Source organism: Pimephales promelas, chromosome 9 (genome assembly GCF_988280905.1).
Source record: "Pimephales promelas chromosome 9, fPimPro1.hap1.1, whole genome shotgun sequence".
NCBI classification, from domain to species: Eukaryota; Metazoa; Chordata; class Actinopteri; order Cypriniformes; family Leuciscidae; genus Pimephales; species Pimephales promelas.
This window is the reverse complement of record NC_142777.1, coordinates 20,424,076-20,448,032: the sequence shown is the minus strand read 5'-3', so window position 1 is coordinate 20,448,032 and position 23,957 is coordinate 20,424,076. Positions and strand designations below refer to the sequence as shown.

The following is a 23,957-nucleotide window of genomic DNA, read 5'->3' as shown; positions in this document are numbered from 1 at the left end:
CCTCTTTGGTTCAATCGTGATAGTGCGACCTGCTCGGGAATCTAATTTGAGTGTGCACGAGTCTGTATGGATGTCGAAGAGAGCAGCTTGCGCATCCTGAGATGAGAGTAAAATTGAAGCAGGCATCAGCTGGAGAAGAGGCCTCACTCTATGATTGGAAATAAGCCTTCACAGGACCAGGCCATCTTCAGTCATTTATGCTGCCGAAAACCGATTCCACCCTCCTTCTTGTTTTCCGATCTCTCTCTCTCTCTCTCTGAAGCAATCTCTCGGATCGGAGCCTTCCCCTTTCCCCCCAGCTTGTCTCTCTCCCTTCCTCTACCTGTCTGACAACTGCATACTTTGGCAATCAATCTTCCGGTGCTGGCAGCTGTGAAGGCACCTCTGAGAGAAAGGTTTGGTTTTCTACTTTAGCAGGAAAGGCCTGACCTATAAAATAACATAATTTACATAGAGAACACACACACACACACAGAGCTGTGTGTTCCTCTCTAAAATGGCTCAAGGTGTTAATCTGTAGGTGGAATATTCAGGGTAATCAATCTAAACCCTTATAAAAGTCACCCACATAAACAGGCATGACCTCCAATTACAAGAAAGAAAGGACAAATATTCTTTGCTTTTAAATGTCATGTTACTCACTCAATACCATCCGGATGACCACACAGAGATAATCTTCATTGACATCAAGTCATAAACTGATGTTAATGAAAGATGAATGTTAAATGTAGTTGTTTATCATTAGAAATGTATCGTGTCTTACATATTCATGTTACAACTACTTTTCCCATTCATTCTCATCACAAAGACTAAGCAGTGGAGTTATCTATTCGTTTGAATGAAAATGCCCTTTAGAAAAATAGCTAATAATACATTTAGAAAAAGTTAAAGCTAAGCAAAGCTAAAACATTATTTGTTTTCTATTGGATGGATAGATGATGCCTGCCCACCTGCAGCCACACACTTGTGGAGAAAAAAAAGACAGAGGTAGTGACTAGGAGACAGAGAAAACATGTACTGAAGGGAAAATGAACCATCAATCCCATGGGAGCTAATGTCATTCCCATCTTTGAGCTGACATGCAGTACATTGCACCATCCACCACTCACAAATTATCTTAATTGCCAACAAAAAAAGTAACTAGAATAGCGACGACCCAAAACTTTTCTGATCATGGCCTATAGGAGGCTGCTGTTGCATCACAGGGCTAGAGATTTTCCTCCAAACTTCCTCTTTGGTTTATAAAAGGTGGATTTTTGTCAGTGGTTTTCTCCTGTAGAGGGAGAGGCAGGCAGTGTGTGAAAATGCTCTCTCAGTTAGTGTTGATACAGAAATAAAAATAGGCCTATTAACTTCAGTGTGTCGGCTTATGCTGTGTGACCCAGAGGCGAGAGGAGATGAGCCTCTGCAGACACAGACTCTCCAAGCCTCCATTTGTGCACTGAGGAACTGTCCATGTGACATCCTGTGCTATTTACACAGCTGAACACATCTCTGATCTATAAGGCTACTTAATGTGCTGGGATATGGCAGATAGTTTTTTTATTGCATGTTTGATTTCATATTCAAATGACATTTTAAATACTTAAAGGGGTCATTATTTCCCCCTTATTTCAACTTATGACAATAGTCAAGGTTTCTTGCACCAAAAACACCCCTTTTCACCAATCATTTGATCCTTAAGGGGCATTTACCCTGACAGTTGCTAGCAGAAATCAAGCAACTGGAAAGTCATCTATTTTCAATGAAAGGTAGCATTTTTGGGGCAAAACTGAACTGGAGACCTTCAGAGATAAAACAGCTGAGAGCCTGAATGGGACATCAAAATTTAACTTACGCTTTTCCGACTATATTACCTGTAGGCATACTACAAAATTAAACTGGGAGTTTTATGCAGTATTATTTTACAGGGGACAAAATAAATACATGACAAACATATAATTTGTAATATATAAATTATAGTTATAATTATACGTTTAAATGGCAATACTTTACAACAGGCAACAGGTTTCATAGTTAACATTATTTAACTGTTTTAATTTACACACAAATATATATATATATGAAGAGTTCAGATGCAAAAGCCTCTAAATGCCATTTGAAATTTTGTTCTAGAATGACCATTTTTATCAAGCTTGTGTATTTAAGTTCAGTAATTTCACTTAAATGACAATTAATAGGTAATCTTCATTGCCATTTAAGTGAAATTACTGAACTTAAATATACAAGCTTGATAAAAATGATAATTTTAGAAGAAAATTTCAAATGGCACTTAGAGGCTTTTGCATCTGAACTCTTCATATATCAAAGAAGAACAATTCTACAGCATTCATTAATGTTAACTTCAGCATTTACTAATACATTATTAAAAAATTCAATATATTGTATTTGTTAACATTAGTTTTTTTAACTGTTAATAAACATGTTAATAAGCTAATGCTAATAAACATGAACAAAGTGCAACTGTATTTTTTAGTAACTAATATAACAAGGTTTCACAAATACATAAACAAATGTATTGCTCACAGATAGTTCATATTCTTTAAAATTAGTTAATGTATTAACTAATGAGACCTTATTGTAAAGTGTTACCATTTAAACTCAAAATTGGCTTTAATTATTAATAATTAATAATATAGGGATACACATTTTAATATTTAATGCCTATATACACATTTTATATTTTTAATTCATTCTCAATACAAAATACCTTTAATCTTAAAAAAAGTCATTATCAAAAACTAGTTTATTATTTTATTTAAATTTTGTTTAACCAAAAAAAATATATATATATATATATATATTTGTTCAGGCTTTAATTAAATTCCATAGTTGAATGAAAATTCAGCCATTATTTTCAGACATTCATATCATGTCACTCCAAAGTCCATATGCATGAACATGGAAAAACATGACAGTAAATAAATAGTGACAGAAATTTTCATTTTGGGGTGAATTATTTCTGTAACTCATTGATAAAATGCATATGTAAAAGAATGTGTCCATGTGCATCGCTGTCTCTGCGGTTAACACATAACATTGAAATGGACAGGCGCTTGCATGATTCCAATCAGAAGGCCCACAAACTCGCCTGTTGCCCATGAATGGTGCGTGTGTGTGATATAGGCAATGCCAGCCCAGGTCCTGGGTGGTCTGCTGGTGCTCTAATCTGTACTCGTGAGTTCTCTCGCCACACTTCAAAGCCTCCGCAAATGCAATGAGTAATGCAGTTAATAAATGTGAATATATTGGAAATGAGTTTGTGAATTACACATGCATGTGTGTGACAGGTGGCCCATCTGCATTGACAGAACCCCAATTAAAAAGCTGCAGTAATAGGGGTGGGGCCTGCTAGCAGGGGAATGGGGAGAGGGGCCAGAGTTTGGGCCGGCTTCCTGGCTTGGTGAGGTTTGGATTGGTGTGGGGGAGTGTGGTTCTGTCTCAGCAGATGGCAGGCTTAGTGCTGCTGGGTAGTCCTGATGGCTTCAGTACAGGAATCCATTCTAACACACCTGAGCATGCATGATTCAATGCCGAATGCTGGCCCTTCATTTTAAAGATCGCTTCATAAATTTTGTGTGCAAATGAGGAAAGATTGTGTGACAATTAACCAGTGCCAGTTAGCTGTCTAAATATTACCCAGGCATTAAGCCGATGGATAGTACACACATTGGAAACTTCCAGTGATTTATGACGACAGCGTTTAGTACTGGAGGACAGAATCAAATTCTGGAAACCCACTGGAGAATTATCATCATTTGTTATCTTTTATTTATGTATTTATATTCATAGCTGTTTATAAAATATATTTTACATTTAAATACGTGATAAGATCTAACATCAATACTATATAAACTATAAAAATGGATCAAAAGATACAATCAAATGAAATAAAATAAAATAGCAATTATCGGGACTGTCCAGTCACCCCAAAAGTAGTGGGGTAAGATTATATTTATTTGATGGAATCATAACATTTATTTAAATTAATGAGTCTAGAGAGAGAGAGAGAGAGAGAGAGAGAGAGAGAGAGAGAGAGAGAGAGCTGTGCAGCACTATCTACAAGCAATGAAGCTCTGAGTTTAATGACTTCAACAACAGCAACATCACTTCCTTGCTGAGTAATATAATGTAGGTCAGTTCAGTAGTGAAGCAAATTAATTCAAAAAGTGGCAGGGCAGTGTTGACATGTTTCTGTGCTCCTAAAATACACATATAATGAAATATATTATATGTTGTACCATTAATTAAATTTCAGTGAAATGTGAAAACGAATGAAATTACACAAATTGTATTTATTTCATGAACCAGCTAGAGACATGGCATGAAATAAAGCACATGAGCATAAACTATATTATTATATACTTAATTATAAACTTTCTAAATAATTTTTACTTGTCAGGATCAAGAAATAAATAACAACTAGATTTGCTGAACTGAAATTACATTCTAGTGCACTCCGCAGCTCTTTATCATTCTTTCCGCTGGAAACACTTTGCTGTCCATGTAGACCCAGGGTTTTCAACCTTCAGGCGGTCCCCGAGGGTACTCCACGGGTTCAATGCCAAAAATAAATAAAATATAAAGAGTTTAAATTTTCATGGCATGTCTATTAACAGATTTATAAATAAAGATGCATTTGCATTTTATTATAAGTTTAATGTTCGTAATGAAGGTTATTATAAAGTGTTTCAGAGAATATTTGCATTTTAATACTGGGAGTCTCTATTTTGGCTGGTAGTCTGGCTTTGGGGGCCTTTGGATCTGTAAAGATTGAAAACCCCTGATGTAGACCACAAAACGTCTGCTGCGTAAATTCTGATGAGGAAGGTGCAAGTGGGCGTGTCTACAATCACCAACACAAAGAAACCAATCAAACCCAGCCGACAATTAACTCTGGAGGTCACGGGTAAACTGTCAATATATGTTTGCATATAGAGACCATGAACAGATAACTATCCAACCCTGCACACAACGGCCCAAGCAGTCCCAAAACATTAATATCTGAGTGCTGGATGGCCCATGCTGACATACAGGACAGCCTATCAGCTCTGCTTTAATTACAGACAGTCAGGAACCTGCACTTCCAACAGGCCTGAGACCTGTCCTTGTGAATTAAACATGCAGCCCAGCCTCATGAATAGTACATGCAGGTATGCTTCCTCTCTGATCTGGGAACAGAGGAGGTGACCCTCTGCTCAGCAGGAGAAAGATAAAAAAATAAAAATTATATATATATATATATATATATATATATAGAGAGAGAGAGAGAGAGAGAGAGAGAGAGAGAGAGAGAGAGAGAGAGAGAGAGAGAGAGAGAGAGAGAGAGAGAGAGAGAGAGAGAAAGAGCTGAGCCACAGGGGTGAGTGTGTGGGTATGCATGAGAGACAGAGCATTTGTATTTGAGGGAACTATGAATACTAATACTCTGTGCATGCATAATACAGTGTATTTTTGTGATCTGTAAGCACACAGTACTCTTTGTGTTTGAAAACTTACTGAGCATGAAAGTCACATAACTATAATGCTAAATATTCTGTAAGCACGTAATTAAGGACAGATTAATTGGATTAAAAAATTACAGTAAACACATTCATAATGTTGCAAAAGATTTTGGTGTCAAATAAATGCTGTTCTTTAAACGTTCTGTTTCTCAAAGAAAAATAGTCTTCAAGCAGCTAAACTGTTTCCAAAATTAAAAATAATAATACATGTTTAATGAGCACCGAATTAGCATATTAGAATGATTTCTGAAAGATCACGTGACACTAAAAATTTCAGCTTTGCCATCAGTGGAATAAATGACATTTACTGTATTTTGTTATTATTAAATAAATGTACAAGACAATTTTAAAAGCATATATTAAAAAAAACAACAAAAAAAAAAAAAACAAAAAAAAAAAAACTACTGACCCCAAACTTTAGTTTGATTGGTAGTCTCTCTCTCTGTGTGTAATAAAATATTAACCTATCATTTCTGTAATTTTAGAATATTACAGAATTGTTAGCAGAAATAGGTAAAAACAAATATAGATTTTAAAAACGACAAGCCTGTCAAAATACCTAAATTGCTTCTGCCCAACTAATAACACTCCAAGATTTTTAACAAAAATACTTCTTTGGATTGAGACAGGATTTCTGTCACATGTACTCAATAATCTTGCGCCCTGGAGTGCAGAAAGAGATTGTTTTGTCAGAATTAGGATATAACCACTTTTAAAGTCTCTTTTCTGCAAGAAATGTCTGTAACCGGTAAATTTTCCTTAAAGCAAAACTGTCATTTCTATTTATAAAACAGTTAGATCTGGTTCTCCAATCTGACAGGAAAAGACATTTTAACCGAGCTGATAAAAAGGAATCAAATACTTATGTTGTGTCTAAAATGCAAGATTGTTCATTTCTTGTTTATACAGATTTATTTATGTATAAAAAGGGGCCACTGACCTGGTCTCCAATGGGACGTTGCTGTTGAGCACCCAGCTGTCCTGCAGCTGCACTGACTCAGGTGTGGTGGGCCCGTCACCTGGGGCGGACGGAGGGGCGTGGATGGGGTTGCGTCGGCCACTCAGCGTATTGCGGTTGAGGGAGTTGGCAGAGGACTGGTGGTGCGATAGCGTCTGGTGGTTGTGCGGTGGAGGGATGGGTGGCCGCAGGGTCTGACTGTGATGGTTTGGAGCTCCTGGGGGAAAAAAAAATATATTGCAAAACCCTTTTATCAGACTGTCAATCAGTTATCAATTGGCATTGTCAAAAACTGTGCTAAGCGATGCAGGAAATGCAAATGGAATAACAGCACTGTGAGGGTGAAGTGCAATCAGAATAAACATCAAATCAGGGAGTGGGGCGAGAGGACGCTCTCTGTGATGACAGCCTGCCAAAGCTGTTTGTGTTGTTATTCTTTCTTTCCAAATTCGCATTCCGTGGCGGCAGGAAGCCCCTAAAACACTCAACCACCCAGCTTGTTAAGACACTTTCAGACAGGAAACCCCTGTCTTCACTTTTTAAGCTGCGCCACTATTGTTGGATGCTGTGTTTTTGTCCCTCATGAAGCAGCATTAATTGACATTGTTTGGCTCAGTGTAATCCTTAATGCAGACTGAATTCAAGCATGAATCTGCAGGAAGCACCGGCTCTGACTCTTTCACAGTGAAACACTTTGTACCTGGAAATGGCTGCGGTGCAGAGGCTCTTCACTTCAGGGCTGCTTTGTAAGAGGTGACCTGCAGAGCTCGCATGGGAATTGTCTAGCATGTAATTTTAGAACAAAAAGAAAACAAATCTCTCTATAATGTTACATTTATAACTCTTGTCTTTCAAAGGAAAGAGAGAGCGGGGAGGAGGTGGAGGTCAGACAAGAAGCATCAAACATGCTCCTAATAATGTTTTCCCATGAAACACGGAGTAATGCAATAAAGATGAACCTCTCGATCCAAGTTTTCTTTCCACTAACACCCAAAACCATTTCCATTTTCTCAGGTTGTCCATCTCATGCTTGTTGATCCATGACGGTTGCCTGAAAGCGAGGCCCCATGGCCTGATCTCCTGTCTATGGCTGTCAGGAGTCTGATCAGTGTGAGCAGATGGGCTAAAATAATATGAAGAGCCTCACATGCTTACTAAAAGTGCTGTGGCTGGTACAGGAACGTAATACCATGGTATTTCAATATAGAAATCAAACTATCATGGTACTTTCCACGTGTACCATCATACAAAGAACTGTCACTGAAAAAAAAAAAAAAAAAAAACTAACCTTACATTAGTATAGGTAATGTAAGGTTTTATATATACAAGTATATATATATATATATATATATATATATATATATATATATATATATATATATATATATATATAAATATAAGTTAACATTCATTCTCCAAATTAATGTACTGTAGAAACAACATAAAGAGAGAAGCATATATATATATATATATATATATATATATATATATATATATATGTTTTTATTAAAGAAGACATCACCGAAACCAATACTTAGTGAATCTTCACATAAACGCAATATAATAATTGTCACTTTTACCTGTGCCCTTCAATATATCAGGGTTCATTCTTTTATACTCTATATCTAGCACAAAACATTAGCCTATTGTTTTTGTTGTTTTTGACAGGTCTAACAGGTATACAGAAATTGAACAAAGTTATCAAACACTTCACAGTCACATAAATATAGATTTATCCGTATTAAAGCTAAAAAAGTTATTCAGTCAAGAGCTGTGAGTGATTTTCTCTTTTCCTTTTGTTGTTTGATTATCAACAGCAGCGTGTTTATTAGGCTGCTCTCACTTTAAGACTGCAGCAGCACATGACGTGCATCCCATTTTTTCTCACTACTCTTTATGATCATTTAAGATTTCATTTAACTAATTTAAGACTGTGTTTGCGAGGATACTCGACAAAACGGGCATTTTGGCATAACTTTGTTTTTGTCCATTCAAGCGGTGTCCATTCAAGTGACTTTCTGCGTGTGTGTGTGTGTGTGTGTGTGCATGAGTGTGTGTGTGTCACACAGACAGGAGATTCACAGACACGCCAGTACTGCACTGTGTGTTATCGTGCTTGAATGGTTTAAAAGCATTTGCATGAATAAGAGCATGGTCATATAATGTCATGCTAGCCAAAGGATGATGGGGAAAAAAGAATGCTGTGTTAATTGCGTTCAATATTTTTTACATGTTAAATTGAAAAAAATAATTGTGTGCGTTAACGTGTTATTTTTGACAGCCCTAATGAAATAAAATAAAAACATTTAAATCACTTTCAAGGCCTTGGGTTTTATTTTGAACAAAATAATTCATAAATATAATTGCTCACTCTCAAATCGAAATAAACTGCCCTTTAGCTATGCAAAAATATTAATTTTGTACACAGAAAAGAGATTTGTAGCAGGCTCCTATTCATCACTGCTGTAGCCAAATACTTTTGCATTTTCTGACGGCTTGACCCCCCTTTAAATTTGCAACAGTGAAAAACCTCTTGCGCTCTTTCTCCTCTTATCCTCTTTTTAAATACAATAATGTGTATGTGCCAAGGACTATGAGAAAAGGATGTGTATGTGTGGGGGATTAAATTCATGAACAAAGTGTATTGACAAATAGAACATTCCTAGAATCTATCCAACCAAAGGAGAACAGATCAAGTAAGTGTGTGTGTGTGTGTGTGTGTGCACGTAGTAGTAGAGTGGATCAGTGCTGGCCTGGGCATGTAATCTGCTGTTTCTTGTTGTATTACAAAGGCGACAGTGCTGGATCAAACATGGAATAAGCGTAAAGCCGGTCCCTGAGCGCTGGGAATTGGGAGTGATCCTGGCGCTCAGGCACAGTGGGTGATAGGGTCTGACCCCCTGTCTAAAGATCATGCAGGACTGATTTGAGCTCAGTGGCCCTGTGGCTTTATCTGGGGGTGACACGTTCTGATGACCTAGGTGCGTTCCATTCGACAGGGTCCCTACGCAGTGTTCACTGCTCCCCACTCCCTGAACACGGTATATCAGTTGAAGTGGACTTCACTGACTTCCTGTTAAGTGATGTATTGATGTTCCCTTATTCCCTATGCCGTTTGCAGTGCCCTTCGAACTGAACATGTTCGTTCCCTTCGAATTGGAATCTCACTTAAGATGGTGAAAAACCCTGTGAAGTCCACTTCACAGTCCACTTACGGTCGAATGGAACGCACCTCCAAACTCAGATCTGTCATCAGTGAGCGAAATATATTGTGAAATATATGAATATATATTGTGAAAAAATATCTAAAGATAATTCCCATAGAGTGAATGTCAAAGTGTTGTTTGAAGGAAAGTCACAACATGAGGGTGAGTGAATGATGGCAAAATTGTCATTTTATACTGAACTGTCCCTTTAAGTGCCTCTAAGCAAGGATAAATAAAAGGGAATCATTCTAGGTTATGATAGTTGCCACTTTACTTAATGTTCATAGTCAGATAATTTAACATATTTTATACATTGGAAGCTCAGCAACAAGCATAATATATATTTTTAGAACTGAATACAGTTACTTGGACATAAAATGTACCTGCCACATAAAAATCATACTCTAACATGAGAAATATTCATACACTCTAAAATCGCTGGGTTGTTTTTACCCAACTTTGGGTCAAATATGGACAAACCCAGACATTGGGTTACATTTTTTAATTACATTTTTAACCCAACGTTTGGGTTTGTCCATATTTGACCCAAAGTTTGATTAAAAAACCTAGCATTTTTAGAGTGTACAAAACACATGGTGGTCCCTTTATCGTAATGTGTCAAAAAATATTTCTAGATTAAAGGAGAGCTCTTTTTTGTACATTTGGAGTGCTGTCAATACAGACAGAAACAACAAAAATTGGTGTTGCCTACACCGTGTTATCATCTTTTTAAAATTTGCACCCTGTTGACTTCAATGGGGCATGTTCTAAACCTGCTTTTAGCCTCATAACATCCTTGATTTGTCCTTACAAGTGCACAGCCATGTGAGTGGTGTTAAGAGTGACCACGGTCAATCTGACTACAGTAGATGTGAAAGATAAATTAAAATGATGTTAATTCAGCCAGCTCACAAACTATATGTATTTACTTCCTGTTTTCGGTCGAAGTCCACAGTAGTCGATTGTCGAGTTTGCGCGCACGATCATTGATAACTAAATGATGCTCAACATCTGATTCGGATTAACTATCCACTTGAACTGATATTCTCAGAACACCACACAGCACCGTCATCGGCTGACAGTCTGAGTCTCCACTGTTGCTTAGTTACCAACGATTGCGCACGCAAACTCGACAATCGACTACTAAACTACTAAATCGACAACTAAAAAATGAGCCCAATGTTAAAATTGACCTGAGTTCTCCTTTAAGGGGGTGACACAACTTACAGTACCCACCAACAAATCTTACCACTCTCTCCAACATTCTGTTTATTCCAGATCTGCAGAATATAACTATAAAAGTGATTCTGCAGTGCTAAGGTGAAGTAAAGTTTAGCCCCTGTCTCTCATTAGCTCTATATGGTGTTTGTTTGTAACACTATGTATGGCTGTCTGAGGCCACAAGATAAATGCCTTCTCTTCTCTAGAGGCATGATTCCCATGGCTGTAGTAAAAGTCCTCGTCAGCATGCTGCTATATCAGTGAATGTGGGAGACGTGGCCTGCTTTTGGGCCCAGGTGCAGGGTGAGGTGGGGCAGTGTGTACAGATGTTTAATGTGGAGGGATGGGGGTGACCCCTTAACCTGAGAGAGACATTTAGCATCTGCCAATATACACTCAAACGCTCTCCTGAGGATATGTACACAAACCCACGGGTCAAACACATACATATGCGTAAAAAACATTTAAGGACAGCAAAATAATTAAAACTCTGAATGTCTGTTGGGTAACTTGAGGAGCTGTTAACCTAACAGTAGCTCAGTTGCTGTTCATAAACACATGCACTACTGTTCACAAGTTTGGGCACGGTATGATTTATTCATGTTTTTTAATGTAAACAAAGCCTCTTATGCTCACCAAGGCTGTTTTTACAGTATGTGTGACATGAATATCCAGCATCATTACTCCAGTCTACAGTATCATTCTAATATGGTGATTTGGTGCCCGAGAAACATTTATTTTAATTATCTATGTTGCAAACAGTTGTGCTGCTTAACTTTTTTTGTAAAAACTGAGATTTTTAATGAATAGAAAGTTCAAAAGAGCAGTGTTTGTTTGAAATAGAAAACTTTATGAAAGTGCACACAACATAACTTTTCACTTTCTCATCCAGCATCTCTAAAGAGGAGTAAAGTGACTGTTATCACAGGTAATATAATTATACTTACTTAGTTAACTTAGATCAATTACAGTCAGTGTATCGAGTTTGCACACCTGATTGTTTGTAACAGAACTATACTAAACAAGACAAATTATGGTTCAAACCTCCTAGTTGTCAAAAGGACATTTTTAGGATTCACAGATGAGATATCACGCACAAACTAAATAAAGCTCCTGCTTGTGTCAGTCCTTTCCCCCCTTAAATGTTCAAGGTTAAATAACAGAATCAATTTCACTCATTCTTCACAAATGCCTTTGTGCTTATAGCTGCACAACCACACTGTAAATGATTTCTGTTGTTTTCACAGGATTATACTGTTTTTCTCAACAGTTTCTTACTGTATAATCTATGTACAGTAAGTTACAGTAGATTTAGTTGTTTTCACAGTATTAAATTGTTTTTTCAACAGTTATGTACTGTGCACACAGTTGACAGTATGTTACTGTAGAATTGCAATGCATTCTGGGAAATTATCAGTTACTGTTAATCTAAATACAGCAGTGCATTGACCGCGAAAAACACCACACACAGTTCCACGGGTAAAATTGCTAGCCTACTAATGTTATTCTTACATTTAAAATAAAAATGTAGCACTGGTTAACCATTAACAGTCATAATTTATGACATAATTTATGTCAGTGGGGTGTGCATGAGAGCATATTTGACTTTGGAAGAGTTTCTCTGTCGTGTCAGTGGTGCTGCTGTCTTTTCTGCCGACCTGCAACTTCTTCATCTGGTAAGTAATAATTCTTATAATGTGTATGCATACGGATTCTAGCTAATAACTTTAAAGTTATTTAGAATAGCTGACCACGATTTCTATATTCAATTTAATATATTCTAGACATTTTAATAGGCTACTCTTCAATGTAGTCATTTGGGATGTTACTGTAAATTCAAATACATTAGTACGAAATGACCGCGAAAAATATAACCACAACAAGCTGCCATTTTATGAAGAACTCGACTCTTCAGTTCCCTTCCCTCTGTAAGAACACGCAGGCCGTGCATCGCGTCGCTGTCGGTCGGCAACGTTTTCGCCATACATCTGGTTAGTAATTCATATTTTTATGCAAACCATATGAGTTACTTACGTTAACAGATTAACGTTAGAAAGAAGTGGCCGCGGAATGTTCTATAACGTATGTATGAGTCAGACGCGGATTTCTTTTATGTTGATAGCCTTACTTGATTAAATGTGATTTTATTAACATATATTTCATATGTAACCTCTTATACGGTCAAAATGGTCTAATCATTTTGTTATTTACCACGTTAAGTCGGTGGAAGCGCCTGCACGTTCATTATTTTATGACTTACAGGGGTTAGGAATTGATAATCGATAAATGTATCCTGAAATCGGACATCCAAGGTTAGGATTCGGATTTATTGTTATAAAATTAAAGTGCCGATTCCTCTTATTGATTTTTTCACGCTTATTTTCGTGTAAATCCTGACCTGGCGTTCAACGTTAACTTAACGTTACCTCAGTGATAAAGTTGGACCGCGGAAAGCGCCCAAGGTGTATTTTTGTCCAAAATACAAAGCTATGTGTGACATTTACAGTATTTGTTGTGGTCTTTGTTAATCTTTGGTTATCATTAACGACACATACACGAGGGAGTTAGCCTGGTGTTGAACACTTTACTAGCGAACTTAGAATCAACAACAACAACAAAAACCCGGGTCATACCAACTACACAAACTGCCTGGGGGTGTTCCGGTAGGAACCATTCACTGCATATACTACAGTATTGTTGGCTATAATATCATTGTTTTTTTTTTTACTATGTGTAAACTGACATGTACTCATTTGAAGGGAACGATGCCTTGTCAAGCTTTTTTTAAGTCATGTAACTTAGTATCACACAAGCAAGATTTAGCCTACGTTTTCACGTGATCGTAAATGAATTGATTTTAAACAACAGTCCAACAAACAAGATTTTAGTATTAAGTGAATTACACTTTAGACATCATTTTGTCTGTTTTTGCTGTTTAGCCAAAACAACAACCAAAACGTACTATATTTTAACTGTCTTGTCTGTTCTCCTTTTCCACAGGTGTGAGCTGTGCATGTTAAGAAGACCCCTATCCATCTTGACGACCGATGAATTGTAAATCTAATCTAATTTAATTATTCTATTTATCTAACTACTAACGTTTACCTTGGTCCAGTACTGACCCACTGAGAACATTTTAAACGGATTTTTATCCATCTGTGAATTTTGTCTATCTGCAAGTTGTTTAGAATTGTTGTGTGAAAATAAACGTTACTGTACAGTTTAAGGTTTAATTGCATAAAAGCTTGGATAGAAAACTTCTTATTTCAAAAGTTAGAACATAAGTCTGCATATAAATAATTATTGATACCGTAATGCAAGTTTTTCATGGCACATGTGCATGATGAGGTTGTTTTTTTGTGTTTAGTTTTTTTTTTAAAAGGACACTGGATAACTTGTCATTTTGTAATACTCATCTGGATTGGAGGTTTACTCGTCAAAGCTTTTATAGTTTATAAGTTTATATGTGTCTCCCAGCCCTGCAAATCTGGTCCCTTAGATAGAAAGCAGCCAAAAACCCTTTAAAATCAGCAACTGTGACCAGTTAGACAGTCTATCTCAAACCAATAGACAATCTTAGACTAGTTTAAGCTGTTTTACCCCAGCAGGGAATGGGTGGATGAGTTGTTATGAACTATCTTTCTAATAGATTGATCAGATAGCACCCCTTTAATCTTTTCTATTTTACCTGTTCATGATAATTTTTGCATGTATTTATGCATAATTGTTCATGATTGTCATGCATGATTTTTATTGTATTATATTACATTTTTATTATTAATGTATTTAATTGTATTAATGTATTTAAATGTATATTATGTAAATGTACTAATGTGTTTGAAAATACACAATAAACCTTGTGCAGTTAAAGCTTAAATTGTTCTTTTTTCTATTTCCCATTAACAGTTAAAATAATATTTCTACGGATTTTCTACAGGTTACACAGTAGCACTATAAAATAAATACAATAACATTTCATACTATACAGTATTATTAAAAATTAACAGTGTAATTCTGTACTTTAATATGGTAAGAAATTACAGTAAAATAATGTAATTTAATTTGCAGTATGCTTAACAGTACTGTAGTTAGTGTTACGGTAATTTTACTGTTAAATGAAATACAGCAAGTACTGGATAATTGTTGCCAGTAAGTTACTGTTAATTTGACAAGAAATTTTTTACAGTGCAGCATAAAAAAGAGAGAGGAATATTTGTTTGCACATTGCTTGAGAAAACAACAAATGCAAAAGTCACTTGTGGTTGAGGTGAAACGCTGTAGGCTCCCCCGTCAGCCCTTCCTAGACTGATGAAAAGGTTGATTTCATATTCACGAAAAGCATTCTTCATTCGTAAACCTCTGCACGCATCATCAACTTTTATCCCGTGTCGACTCTGAAATGGCTGTGTAGAGGCTCTGTGCGTGAGAGGCTAAAAATTCACACCCGCAGCGCACAGTAATCGCTGTCCTTTTCACTCTCCATGTCTCCTTTACTGTAGGACACTGACGGAGTTGCACGCTTATTTTAGGAATGACTAATTGAAGCTTTGCTTTAGACTAGAGGATAATCAAGGTACTATCCTTGAATGTTTTATAAAACTAATGTATTCCTATTATAAACAGATTGACTTCTACACATTAATTATTCTGGAAACCAGTATTAAATATGAAAGCGTACTTTTTCTCAGAAGCTTAACAATACAACTGAAATGTCTGCACAAACTATCAGTCAGTCATGTACCAAGGACACATTCAAGGATAAAGCTAAAGCCCAATTCCTCTTTTTGGCTACATTTAAACCAACACCACTGACACGCGCCAACATACGTATATTGAAATAAACTGCTGGACATAAGTGGCAGAAACCTCAGGAAACAATAGGAGTGAGAACATAAACATCAATTTGGGAAGATATTAGAGATCGGAGAGAGGCCCTGGACCACAGGAAGTAAAACAGTGTTTGGTTTCACTGGGAAACGCTTGTGTTTGCTTGTGAATAAATAAAAGTGTGTAATTAGGAAACCACTTAGACCCCCCTACTCTTATATCCCAATGCAACCACCACGTCCCACCATTTTCACTGATAACAAGGTGGTTTTCTCTCGCCATGGAGAGTGCCAAGATTCAAGGCAGATTACAGTGAGGCTATACTGCACACCCCAGCTCAAGGCCCATCAAATACAGCTGCCTGCTCCCTATATGCTACACACGACAACAATAAAATTGAATATGAAAGTCATTTCAGAAAATGATCACACATAAAGAGTTTTGCATACATTTTATAATCATGTATGGCATGGTCCAGTTAGCCCTTGCTAATAAATGCCAGAAGAACGTCCACTGAAGCATCTTTTTGATGGCCATATAAAAACATAAGCTGTATATTCAGATGGAATATAATTAATATTTATTTTCTTCAGATGATTTTCAGTTTAATAGTGCCTGATTTGTTTTTACAGAACTCTGTAAAATATGTGAAATGTACATTTAAATAAGATACTTGATATAAAAGTATCATATGTGATATAAAAATACATAAAAACTAAATGTACAGTATACACTCAAATAAGTATTGAATTAGTTTAAGTTACATTGGTATATATTTTTTCTACTCAATATAATGTAGGCCTACTGTTAAATGTAGCCTAATATTTCTTCATTCATTTATTTTTTAATACATTTTTTTATTTACATATTTGAATCTATTTTAACCTAATCATTTTAATCATGTTGTATGGATTTATGTATCTGATTAATTTATTCACTTATATTAATGTTATTATTGATTATATATATATATATATATATATATATATATATATATATATATATATATATATATATATATATATATTATTGTATTTTTTTATAGGCTTTTTCACAGACCCATGTCACTCCATTCCGGACCCCTGGGGATCCCCGGTCCCCAGTTTGAAACATCACTGCCATATGAATAGTTATTTTAAACAGTGCAACCGTATTTATTTGCAACTAATTTCTGCACTCAACACTCTAGAAAACATCAGATATGACAACATCATAAATAGCAACTCCTAGTAAATAGAATAACAAAACATTCAGGCATGGATGAGCCAATCAATAGATACATATTTTATAAAGGAAGACCTTCCTTCTAAACGTGCAAAAAAAATAAAAATAAATAAATAAAACATTAAATTTTTAATCGCACACAAAAATGTGATCTGACAGTTTACTCACGGTCATGCGTGCCAACATAATTCACTACTTGTACACTGGAAACACGCACAACCCTACAAAGTACATCAAAGCACTGTGCGAATGTGTGTGAAAACACTGAAAACATAGTGGAGTTTTGTGCCCGTCTCAATAGCGCAGCGTGGAGTTCATCTAGTTTGACACATATCCAAACCTACATGGTTCAGCTCGCACTTACTAAAAGCAGATCCCCACACACACAGTCCAGCGTGCCTGAGGTTAGCACTTAAACCAACCCCCTGCTCTTTCTGGGACCGTGCCTGTGCTGGGCAGAGCGAAGCGGAGGCACTGAGCAGGATTTAAATTGGCTTTCAGTACACTGCATTAGTTTCACAGTAGAGCTCCGGAGGCCCACTGGCAGCGGCAACAGAAAGCCACCATGTTTGTTTTCCAGGCCCAGCCTCAGCAAAAATGTTTATCGATATTTTCTGTGGTTCAACACAAGAGTCGGATGCTGAGGAAGGATGCCCGCTCAGGAGCCACAGCCAAGAGGAGCAGTAGGCGTCAGCACTGCTTCCTTTCAGAGGCTCTCACAAGCAGAGTCGCTGGCCTAGTCTAAAGCCCCGTTCACAATAAAGGATGAAGACAATAATTATAAAAGATGTATTGTAGTTCTAAACGTTCTAAATGCCACAGAATAGCAAAGTCCACCCCTTAAAGGGTTAGTTCACCCAAAAATTAAATGTCATTAATGACCCCTCAAGACCTCCGTTCATCTTCTGAACTCTTAAGATATTTAGATTTGACAATAAAAAAAAAAAATGCAACTGTGCACCCTTAATTACCCATGCAAAACAGGAAGAAAATTTACTTTTAAATCTGGGTGTCAAATCTAAACGAAATACCTTCCACAGTTTCCTCAAAACATTCACTCAAATGAAATGACTCAAGTGAATAAGAGATGTGTTCAGAAAAAATAAATCATTAAATGAATTCCCATTGCTATTTGTCTTTGCAACCTTTCAGTGCATTTCATGCTAATACATAATGAACAGCTAAAATGAATAAATAATAATACAACTAATGCAACAACACAATCCTTAATTACCACTGCAAAATAGAATAAAATTAGCTTTTTAAAAGGCACTGTCAATTTGTTTCCACCGTTTCATCCACGATGATCACTCAAATTAATTAGTTCATCTTTTTGAATAGGTTCATTGAATGTAGTGAATCCCTAAAATGAATCCCAGTGTTTTTCCAGTGCTTTCTCCCTAAAAAAGGTACTTACTGATACCTGCTCGCCCAGAATGAAGGGACAGAAGCTGGTCGTGCTGTTGAACTCGTGATGTTCTTTCCGAGAGGAGGTTTAATTAAAACACAGCTTGGTCGGCGGTAACAGAAGTAAATGCTGAACGAAACATTTCCCCCACATTCAGTCTCATTGGCCCAATCCCCTCCCGTAATGGGCAATAATAACAGTCTGAGAGAAGAGTCATCAAATCAGCCTGAAAATAAACAGGCTTTTGAAACCCCACTCTAAAACCCTCCCACACACAAACATGCATGGCCCTGTGTTCTGAATACAAAGATTTGAAGACTAATAGGCTACAAAAGGCTAAACAATTATGCAACAGCACAACCTTAATTACTACTAAAAAAACAGCATAACATTAGCTTTAAGGGGGCATCCAGTCCAAACTAAATTGTTTCAAACAGAATTTCTTCAAAACACACGGTGATTAAAAATTCATCGCATTAGGGTCTACGGCTGATTTCACTGGCAGGAGTATGTGACTTTGGAAAGTGCTAAAAATAGCCAGCCGACACTCTCCATTTATAATGGATAGCTATGCAAACATTACCTCTCTCTCTTTCTATCTCCCTCTCCAACGTGATCTCATGAGAATACGTATGTATTTATACGTAAAGTGTCGTTCTATCATACGTATAAATAATTACGTTTTATATGCGCAGAAACGTACTGACGTATTTACAGTACTAAAACGTAAAATATTTACGTATTGACAGCACAAAAACGTAATTTATTTACGTATGAACAAATCCACCGACGTACACATTGTACGTATCACAATTTATGCATATTAATATCGTACCAGCATTATGTTTTGACTCTGTTGCATTCCACTGTCTTATTAATGACGTTTTCAGTCGCATTTATTGATATAATACTCATAAATATGAACATTTTGTTTCGCCTGCATGTTGTTAAACAATACACTATAAAACCTTAAAAATACAGTCTTTAACGTTAGCTACTCGTTCAACCATTTTGTAATAGTTTATTTACCTTGAGACACATAAAGCGTTTTCTCCTATAAAACACAACAAAAAATCACAAAAGACATCAATTTGATTAGTTTGATGTAATCCAAATCTTTAGAATCCATAGTTGTTTGTAAGAAACAATTAACAACTAATTCAGCCTCTTATCCAGTCGTGATCTCTCCATTCTCAGCAGCGACCGCACATGTCAACCACCGCGCTGATGAATTCAAATTCAAAAATTGCGCCCTTGAGAAGCGATACGTCATGTTTTACGGCAGTGATATCAAACGTTCATTGGCTCCCTGCTTCGTCACAGTTTGCGACATGAAGGACTGTGCCGGTTGGTTAGTTTAGTTCATTTGAATTTTGAAATGGAGAAGCGCGAACCGAAGCCGGATTAACATTTTCATTATTTAATTTCTGCTCTGCTGTACTTCATACAAAACTATTACAATACTGCCAGAGACAGAGAGAAGACTGCGACTGCAACGCTTCATCATGTGAACGGCTTTTGGTATCGGTTTTTACATTTTTGCAATAAATAAATTATTGTGACTGTCTGTTAGTTATGTTTTTCTTAATAATTGTAGTTTGTTACGTAGTTTTAAGGAATTGTTATGGGTAACGTTAGGTTTAGGGGTAGGATTGGTGGCTCAAAATATATTTTAATGTTATATTGTTAATAAAACTACCCTTTCCCAACACCTGTCCGTTACGTTTTATCCTTTTTTATATTAAGTATAAAATGGGTATATGTTTGTTTGGGATTAGGGTTACGGGATCTTACATTTATGTATAAAATGGTAAAAAGGGAAATTATACAGATATCTTTATGATATAGAATATACGTAAATAGTTTACGTTTTGTAGCTGTAAAAACGTAATAATGTTACGTTTAAATGTTGCAGATACGTCTATATTATACGTTTCAGCACCTATCCAAACGTACTAAAAAGTACGTTTTTTTATCTTTGCAAAAACGTAAAATACCTACGTATTAACAATGAGACCAGGCTGCCCTCTCTCACACGTATACACACACGAATGTCTGGTTGACATCTTTGTGGGGACTATCCATAGACTAATGTTTTTTAAACTGTACAGAATGTTTATTCTGTCCCCTTACACTGACCCAATCCCTAAACCTACCATCACAGAAAACTTTCTGCCTTTTTACTTTTGTAAACAAAAAAAAAAATGTATTCTATTATTAATAAGCTTGTTTCCTCATGGAGTCCCCACAGTTACATGAGTCACTATAATCTATATTTTTTACCATTATGACACTTTTATAATGCGTTTACTTACACTGCCATTCAAAAGTTATAGTTTTGTTTGCAAATAAATTAAAGGAGTAGTTCACTTTTGAAAAAAAAAAAAAAAAAACTTTTGCTGATAATTTACTCACCCCCATGTCATCCAAGATGTCCATGTCTTTCTTTCTTCAGTCGAAAAGAAATGAAGATTTTTGATGAAAACTTTCCCATATAATGCATTTCACTGGCAACCAAACGGTTCAAGGTCCAAAAGACAGTTTCAGTGCAAACTGCAAACTGTTCAAACGGCTTTAAACGATTCCAGACGATGAATAAGGGTCTTATCAAGTGAAACGATCTCTCATTTAATAAAAATAACAAAGTTTAAGTTTTATAAGCTCAAATGCTCGCCTTGCTCTGTTCTGTGACGCTCATTTGTGACTCTCCTGTTCGAACTCGTCCATCAAAATGAACAAATCTTTTTACGAATCAATTAGTTTGTTTCGTTTGTTGATGAACCAAATGACACGGAAAAAGATTTGTTAATTTTGATGAACGGGTTCGAACAGGAGAGTCACAAACGAGCGTCACAGAACAGAGCAAGGCGAACATTTGAGCTTATAAAACTTAAATTTTGTTATTTATGTATTAAAAGAGCGATAGTTTCGCTTAAAAAAGACCCTTATTTATCATCTGGAATCATTTAAAGCCCTTTGAACAGTTTGCAGTTTGTACTGAAAGTGTCTTTTGGACCTTGAACCGTTGGAGAAAATGGAGAAAAACGCTGGAATGTTTTCATCAAAAACCTTCATTTCTTTTCGACTGAAGAAAGAATGACATGGACATCATGGATGACATGGGGGTGAGTAAATTATCAGCAAACTTTTTTTTTTTTTTAAAGTGAACTACTCCTTTAAGGATGCATTAAACTGATCAAAAGTGAGAGTAAAGACATTTACAATGTTTCAATATTTATTTAGTATATTTTCATAATGTATATGAAAAAGTGTTTCCAAATCTTCTATGTCTTACATTTTACATAGAACTGATGTCAGAAAAGGAGGCATTTCGTCAGATTTGCGAGATCTCGCTCTAACACGGACAGGCAGCCATGCAGTCACAGGGTCTCGCTGACAGCTGCAATAGCTCAAGTAATGACTGTGGCACGGTGTGCATGCCACCACTGTCAACGCTACCCACTGGCAGAGACACGGTCCAGCTGTGCACGTCGCCCACAAGAGCACAGACCCACAATAAATTAAGCAGTAATACAGAGATACACTCCACTATCTCCAATTCTGAAGCTTTTATGTATTTAAGTACAAAACCAACCAGTAATAAATGCACTCGCTATAGACACACAACAAGCTCAAAAACATCTACTCGGAGCACTCTTCCTTTTTATAATGTCTCTCAGCCTCGGCACATTGGGTTACTGGCCAGAATTTTCGATTCCTGCACAGCAACCGCTCTCAACAAGATTGCAGGACATTTAATTGGATTGGTCTCACGCAAACACACATTTTAATCTCAATCTAACACAGCAAGATGTAAAACACACACATACACTCACTCGTTGAAGCAATATTCTCAGACCTGTACACAAAAATCTAAGCTCAAGGCGACATGATAATAAGCCAATTATTTAGTGCTTTATTTTCAGGCTAATTGCGAGCTTTGAAACTCTTCTCCGCTGAATGTGACATCAGATCAAGGTAATGCAAACTATACGACAAACTTGCAACGAATATGAAATAAGAATAATGGTTTGCAAAGCCTTTAATATTCAAAGTAGTAATTTTCTGTGTTAAAAAAACAACACTGCATTACAATGAACGACATTCGCCAAAGCATACAAGTTTTCTCTCACAAAGGTATAGCTGATTAGAGTCTAGAAATGTTCAAATATTTTCATCTACATCAAAATTACAGCTTGATTAGGGCATTCATATTCAAGAATTAAATAAAAATTGATGAAAGAACAAGATAACTAATAGTTATACCATTATTACCACCATTATCATCATCATGTTGCTGTTCTGTTAACATACAATACTAATCACAGATTACATTCTTTGATTCTGACGGGGGGGGGGGGGGGGGGGAAAACACTTTCTTATTTTGCGGTTTATTTTCAATAAATGCAAATTTGATCGCAGTTTAAAAGGAAAAAGCAAGAATACTAACAGGCTCAATAAAATGATTAGTGGTCACCTTGTCTGCACCGAAACACTATGATTTCCCCTCTTGTAGTTTTGATCTTCTCTCATCCATAATCCTTCTGGTGCGTCGGTCTAGAGCCGTGGAGCTGGCAGTGTTGGAGTGAATTTATTTACAGCGTGGTTAGTCTGCAAATGATTGATGTTGCTGCAGCAAACACTAAACCAATTAGAGGCATGATGTAATGTCATTTTAAAAGGTTTATAATCGCGTTGCTCCTGAACTTGGGCCCCTGATCAGACGTAATAAAGATTTATAGCAGATCAAAGGAGAGGCTAATGCCATTAACAATAGATTATATTCCAGCAGAAATTACATTAACAACTTTTTTTTCCCCTCCCCTCCGCTAAATATATCCCCCGGATTGCAGATTTGGACGCGGGGCAAAGTTTGGAGGACTATGCAGCGTACGGAGCATTAATTACTCCGAACGAGAGCAGCTGCACCAGGACAACTCAGACACACATTCTGTTCAGTCTGAGCTGTGATATAGTGATGCACAGTGAGCTTCTACACAACCTGAGAAAGTCTAATTACTCACCATAACATAAATCAGAGCTTCATATTTAATGCCCTTGTAGGAAACCAATGCTGTTTAATATCATATCCATGTGTTTTCACCTTGAAAAAAAAAGAATATATTCCTATAATAAAACAACCTTTTTAGGGACAACAACTAACACTATGTCCTAACCGGGCGCAACATGACAAAATGACAAACGATAAACCCCATCTCGTCTACGTTATAGGGCATTCACACAAACAGCAAATCTTTAGTCTCAATTTTTCCTGCTTTTCCTAGTTACGTCAGTTTAGTGTTTTTTGGATTGCGAACAAGGAAACAAACACATGAAATTGAATTTTTACAAGCCAGATCTATTTTAAACATACCAGTTTGTTTGTATCATTAATATACAGTGTTATTTGAAGTGTAAAATGCAAATCGGTATAAAGTTAACATCTATTCTTGTGTAATCAAGATGCACACTACTTTAGTATTTATTAATGCTCTAAATTAGCTTTCTTTATATTGTTTTCATTTGACTGATGTTGTTCTGTGCTTTTGTCTATTTTATTTTTTATATATTTAGTTTAATTTTAGTTTTAGTAATTTTAGTACTTCAAA

At 36.3% G+C, this 23,957-nt stretch overlaps 1 protein-coding gene across 6 annotated transcripts in view; it reads right to left on the bottom strand.

Moving 5' to 3' along the window:
• tenm2a (teneurin transmembrane protein 2a) overlaps positions 1-23,957 on the bottom strand; it is a 330,820-nt gene that overhangs the window by 80,870 nt on the left and 225,993 nt on the right. For all 6 annotated transcript variants that reach the window (XM_089134829.1, XM_089134831.1, XM_089134830.1 and 3 more), the window contains one exon: positions 6,445-6,679. In XM_089134829.1, the coding sequence (XP_088990955.1) occupies positions 6,445-6,679 (235 nt within the window). The remainder of the gene's footprint in view (positions 1-6,444; positions 6,680-23,957) is intronic.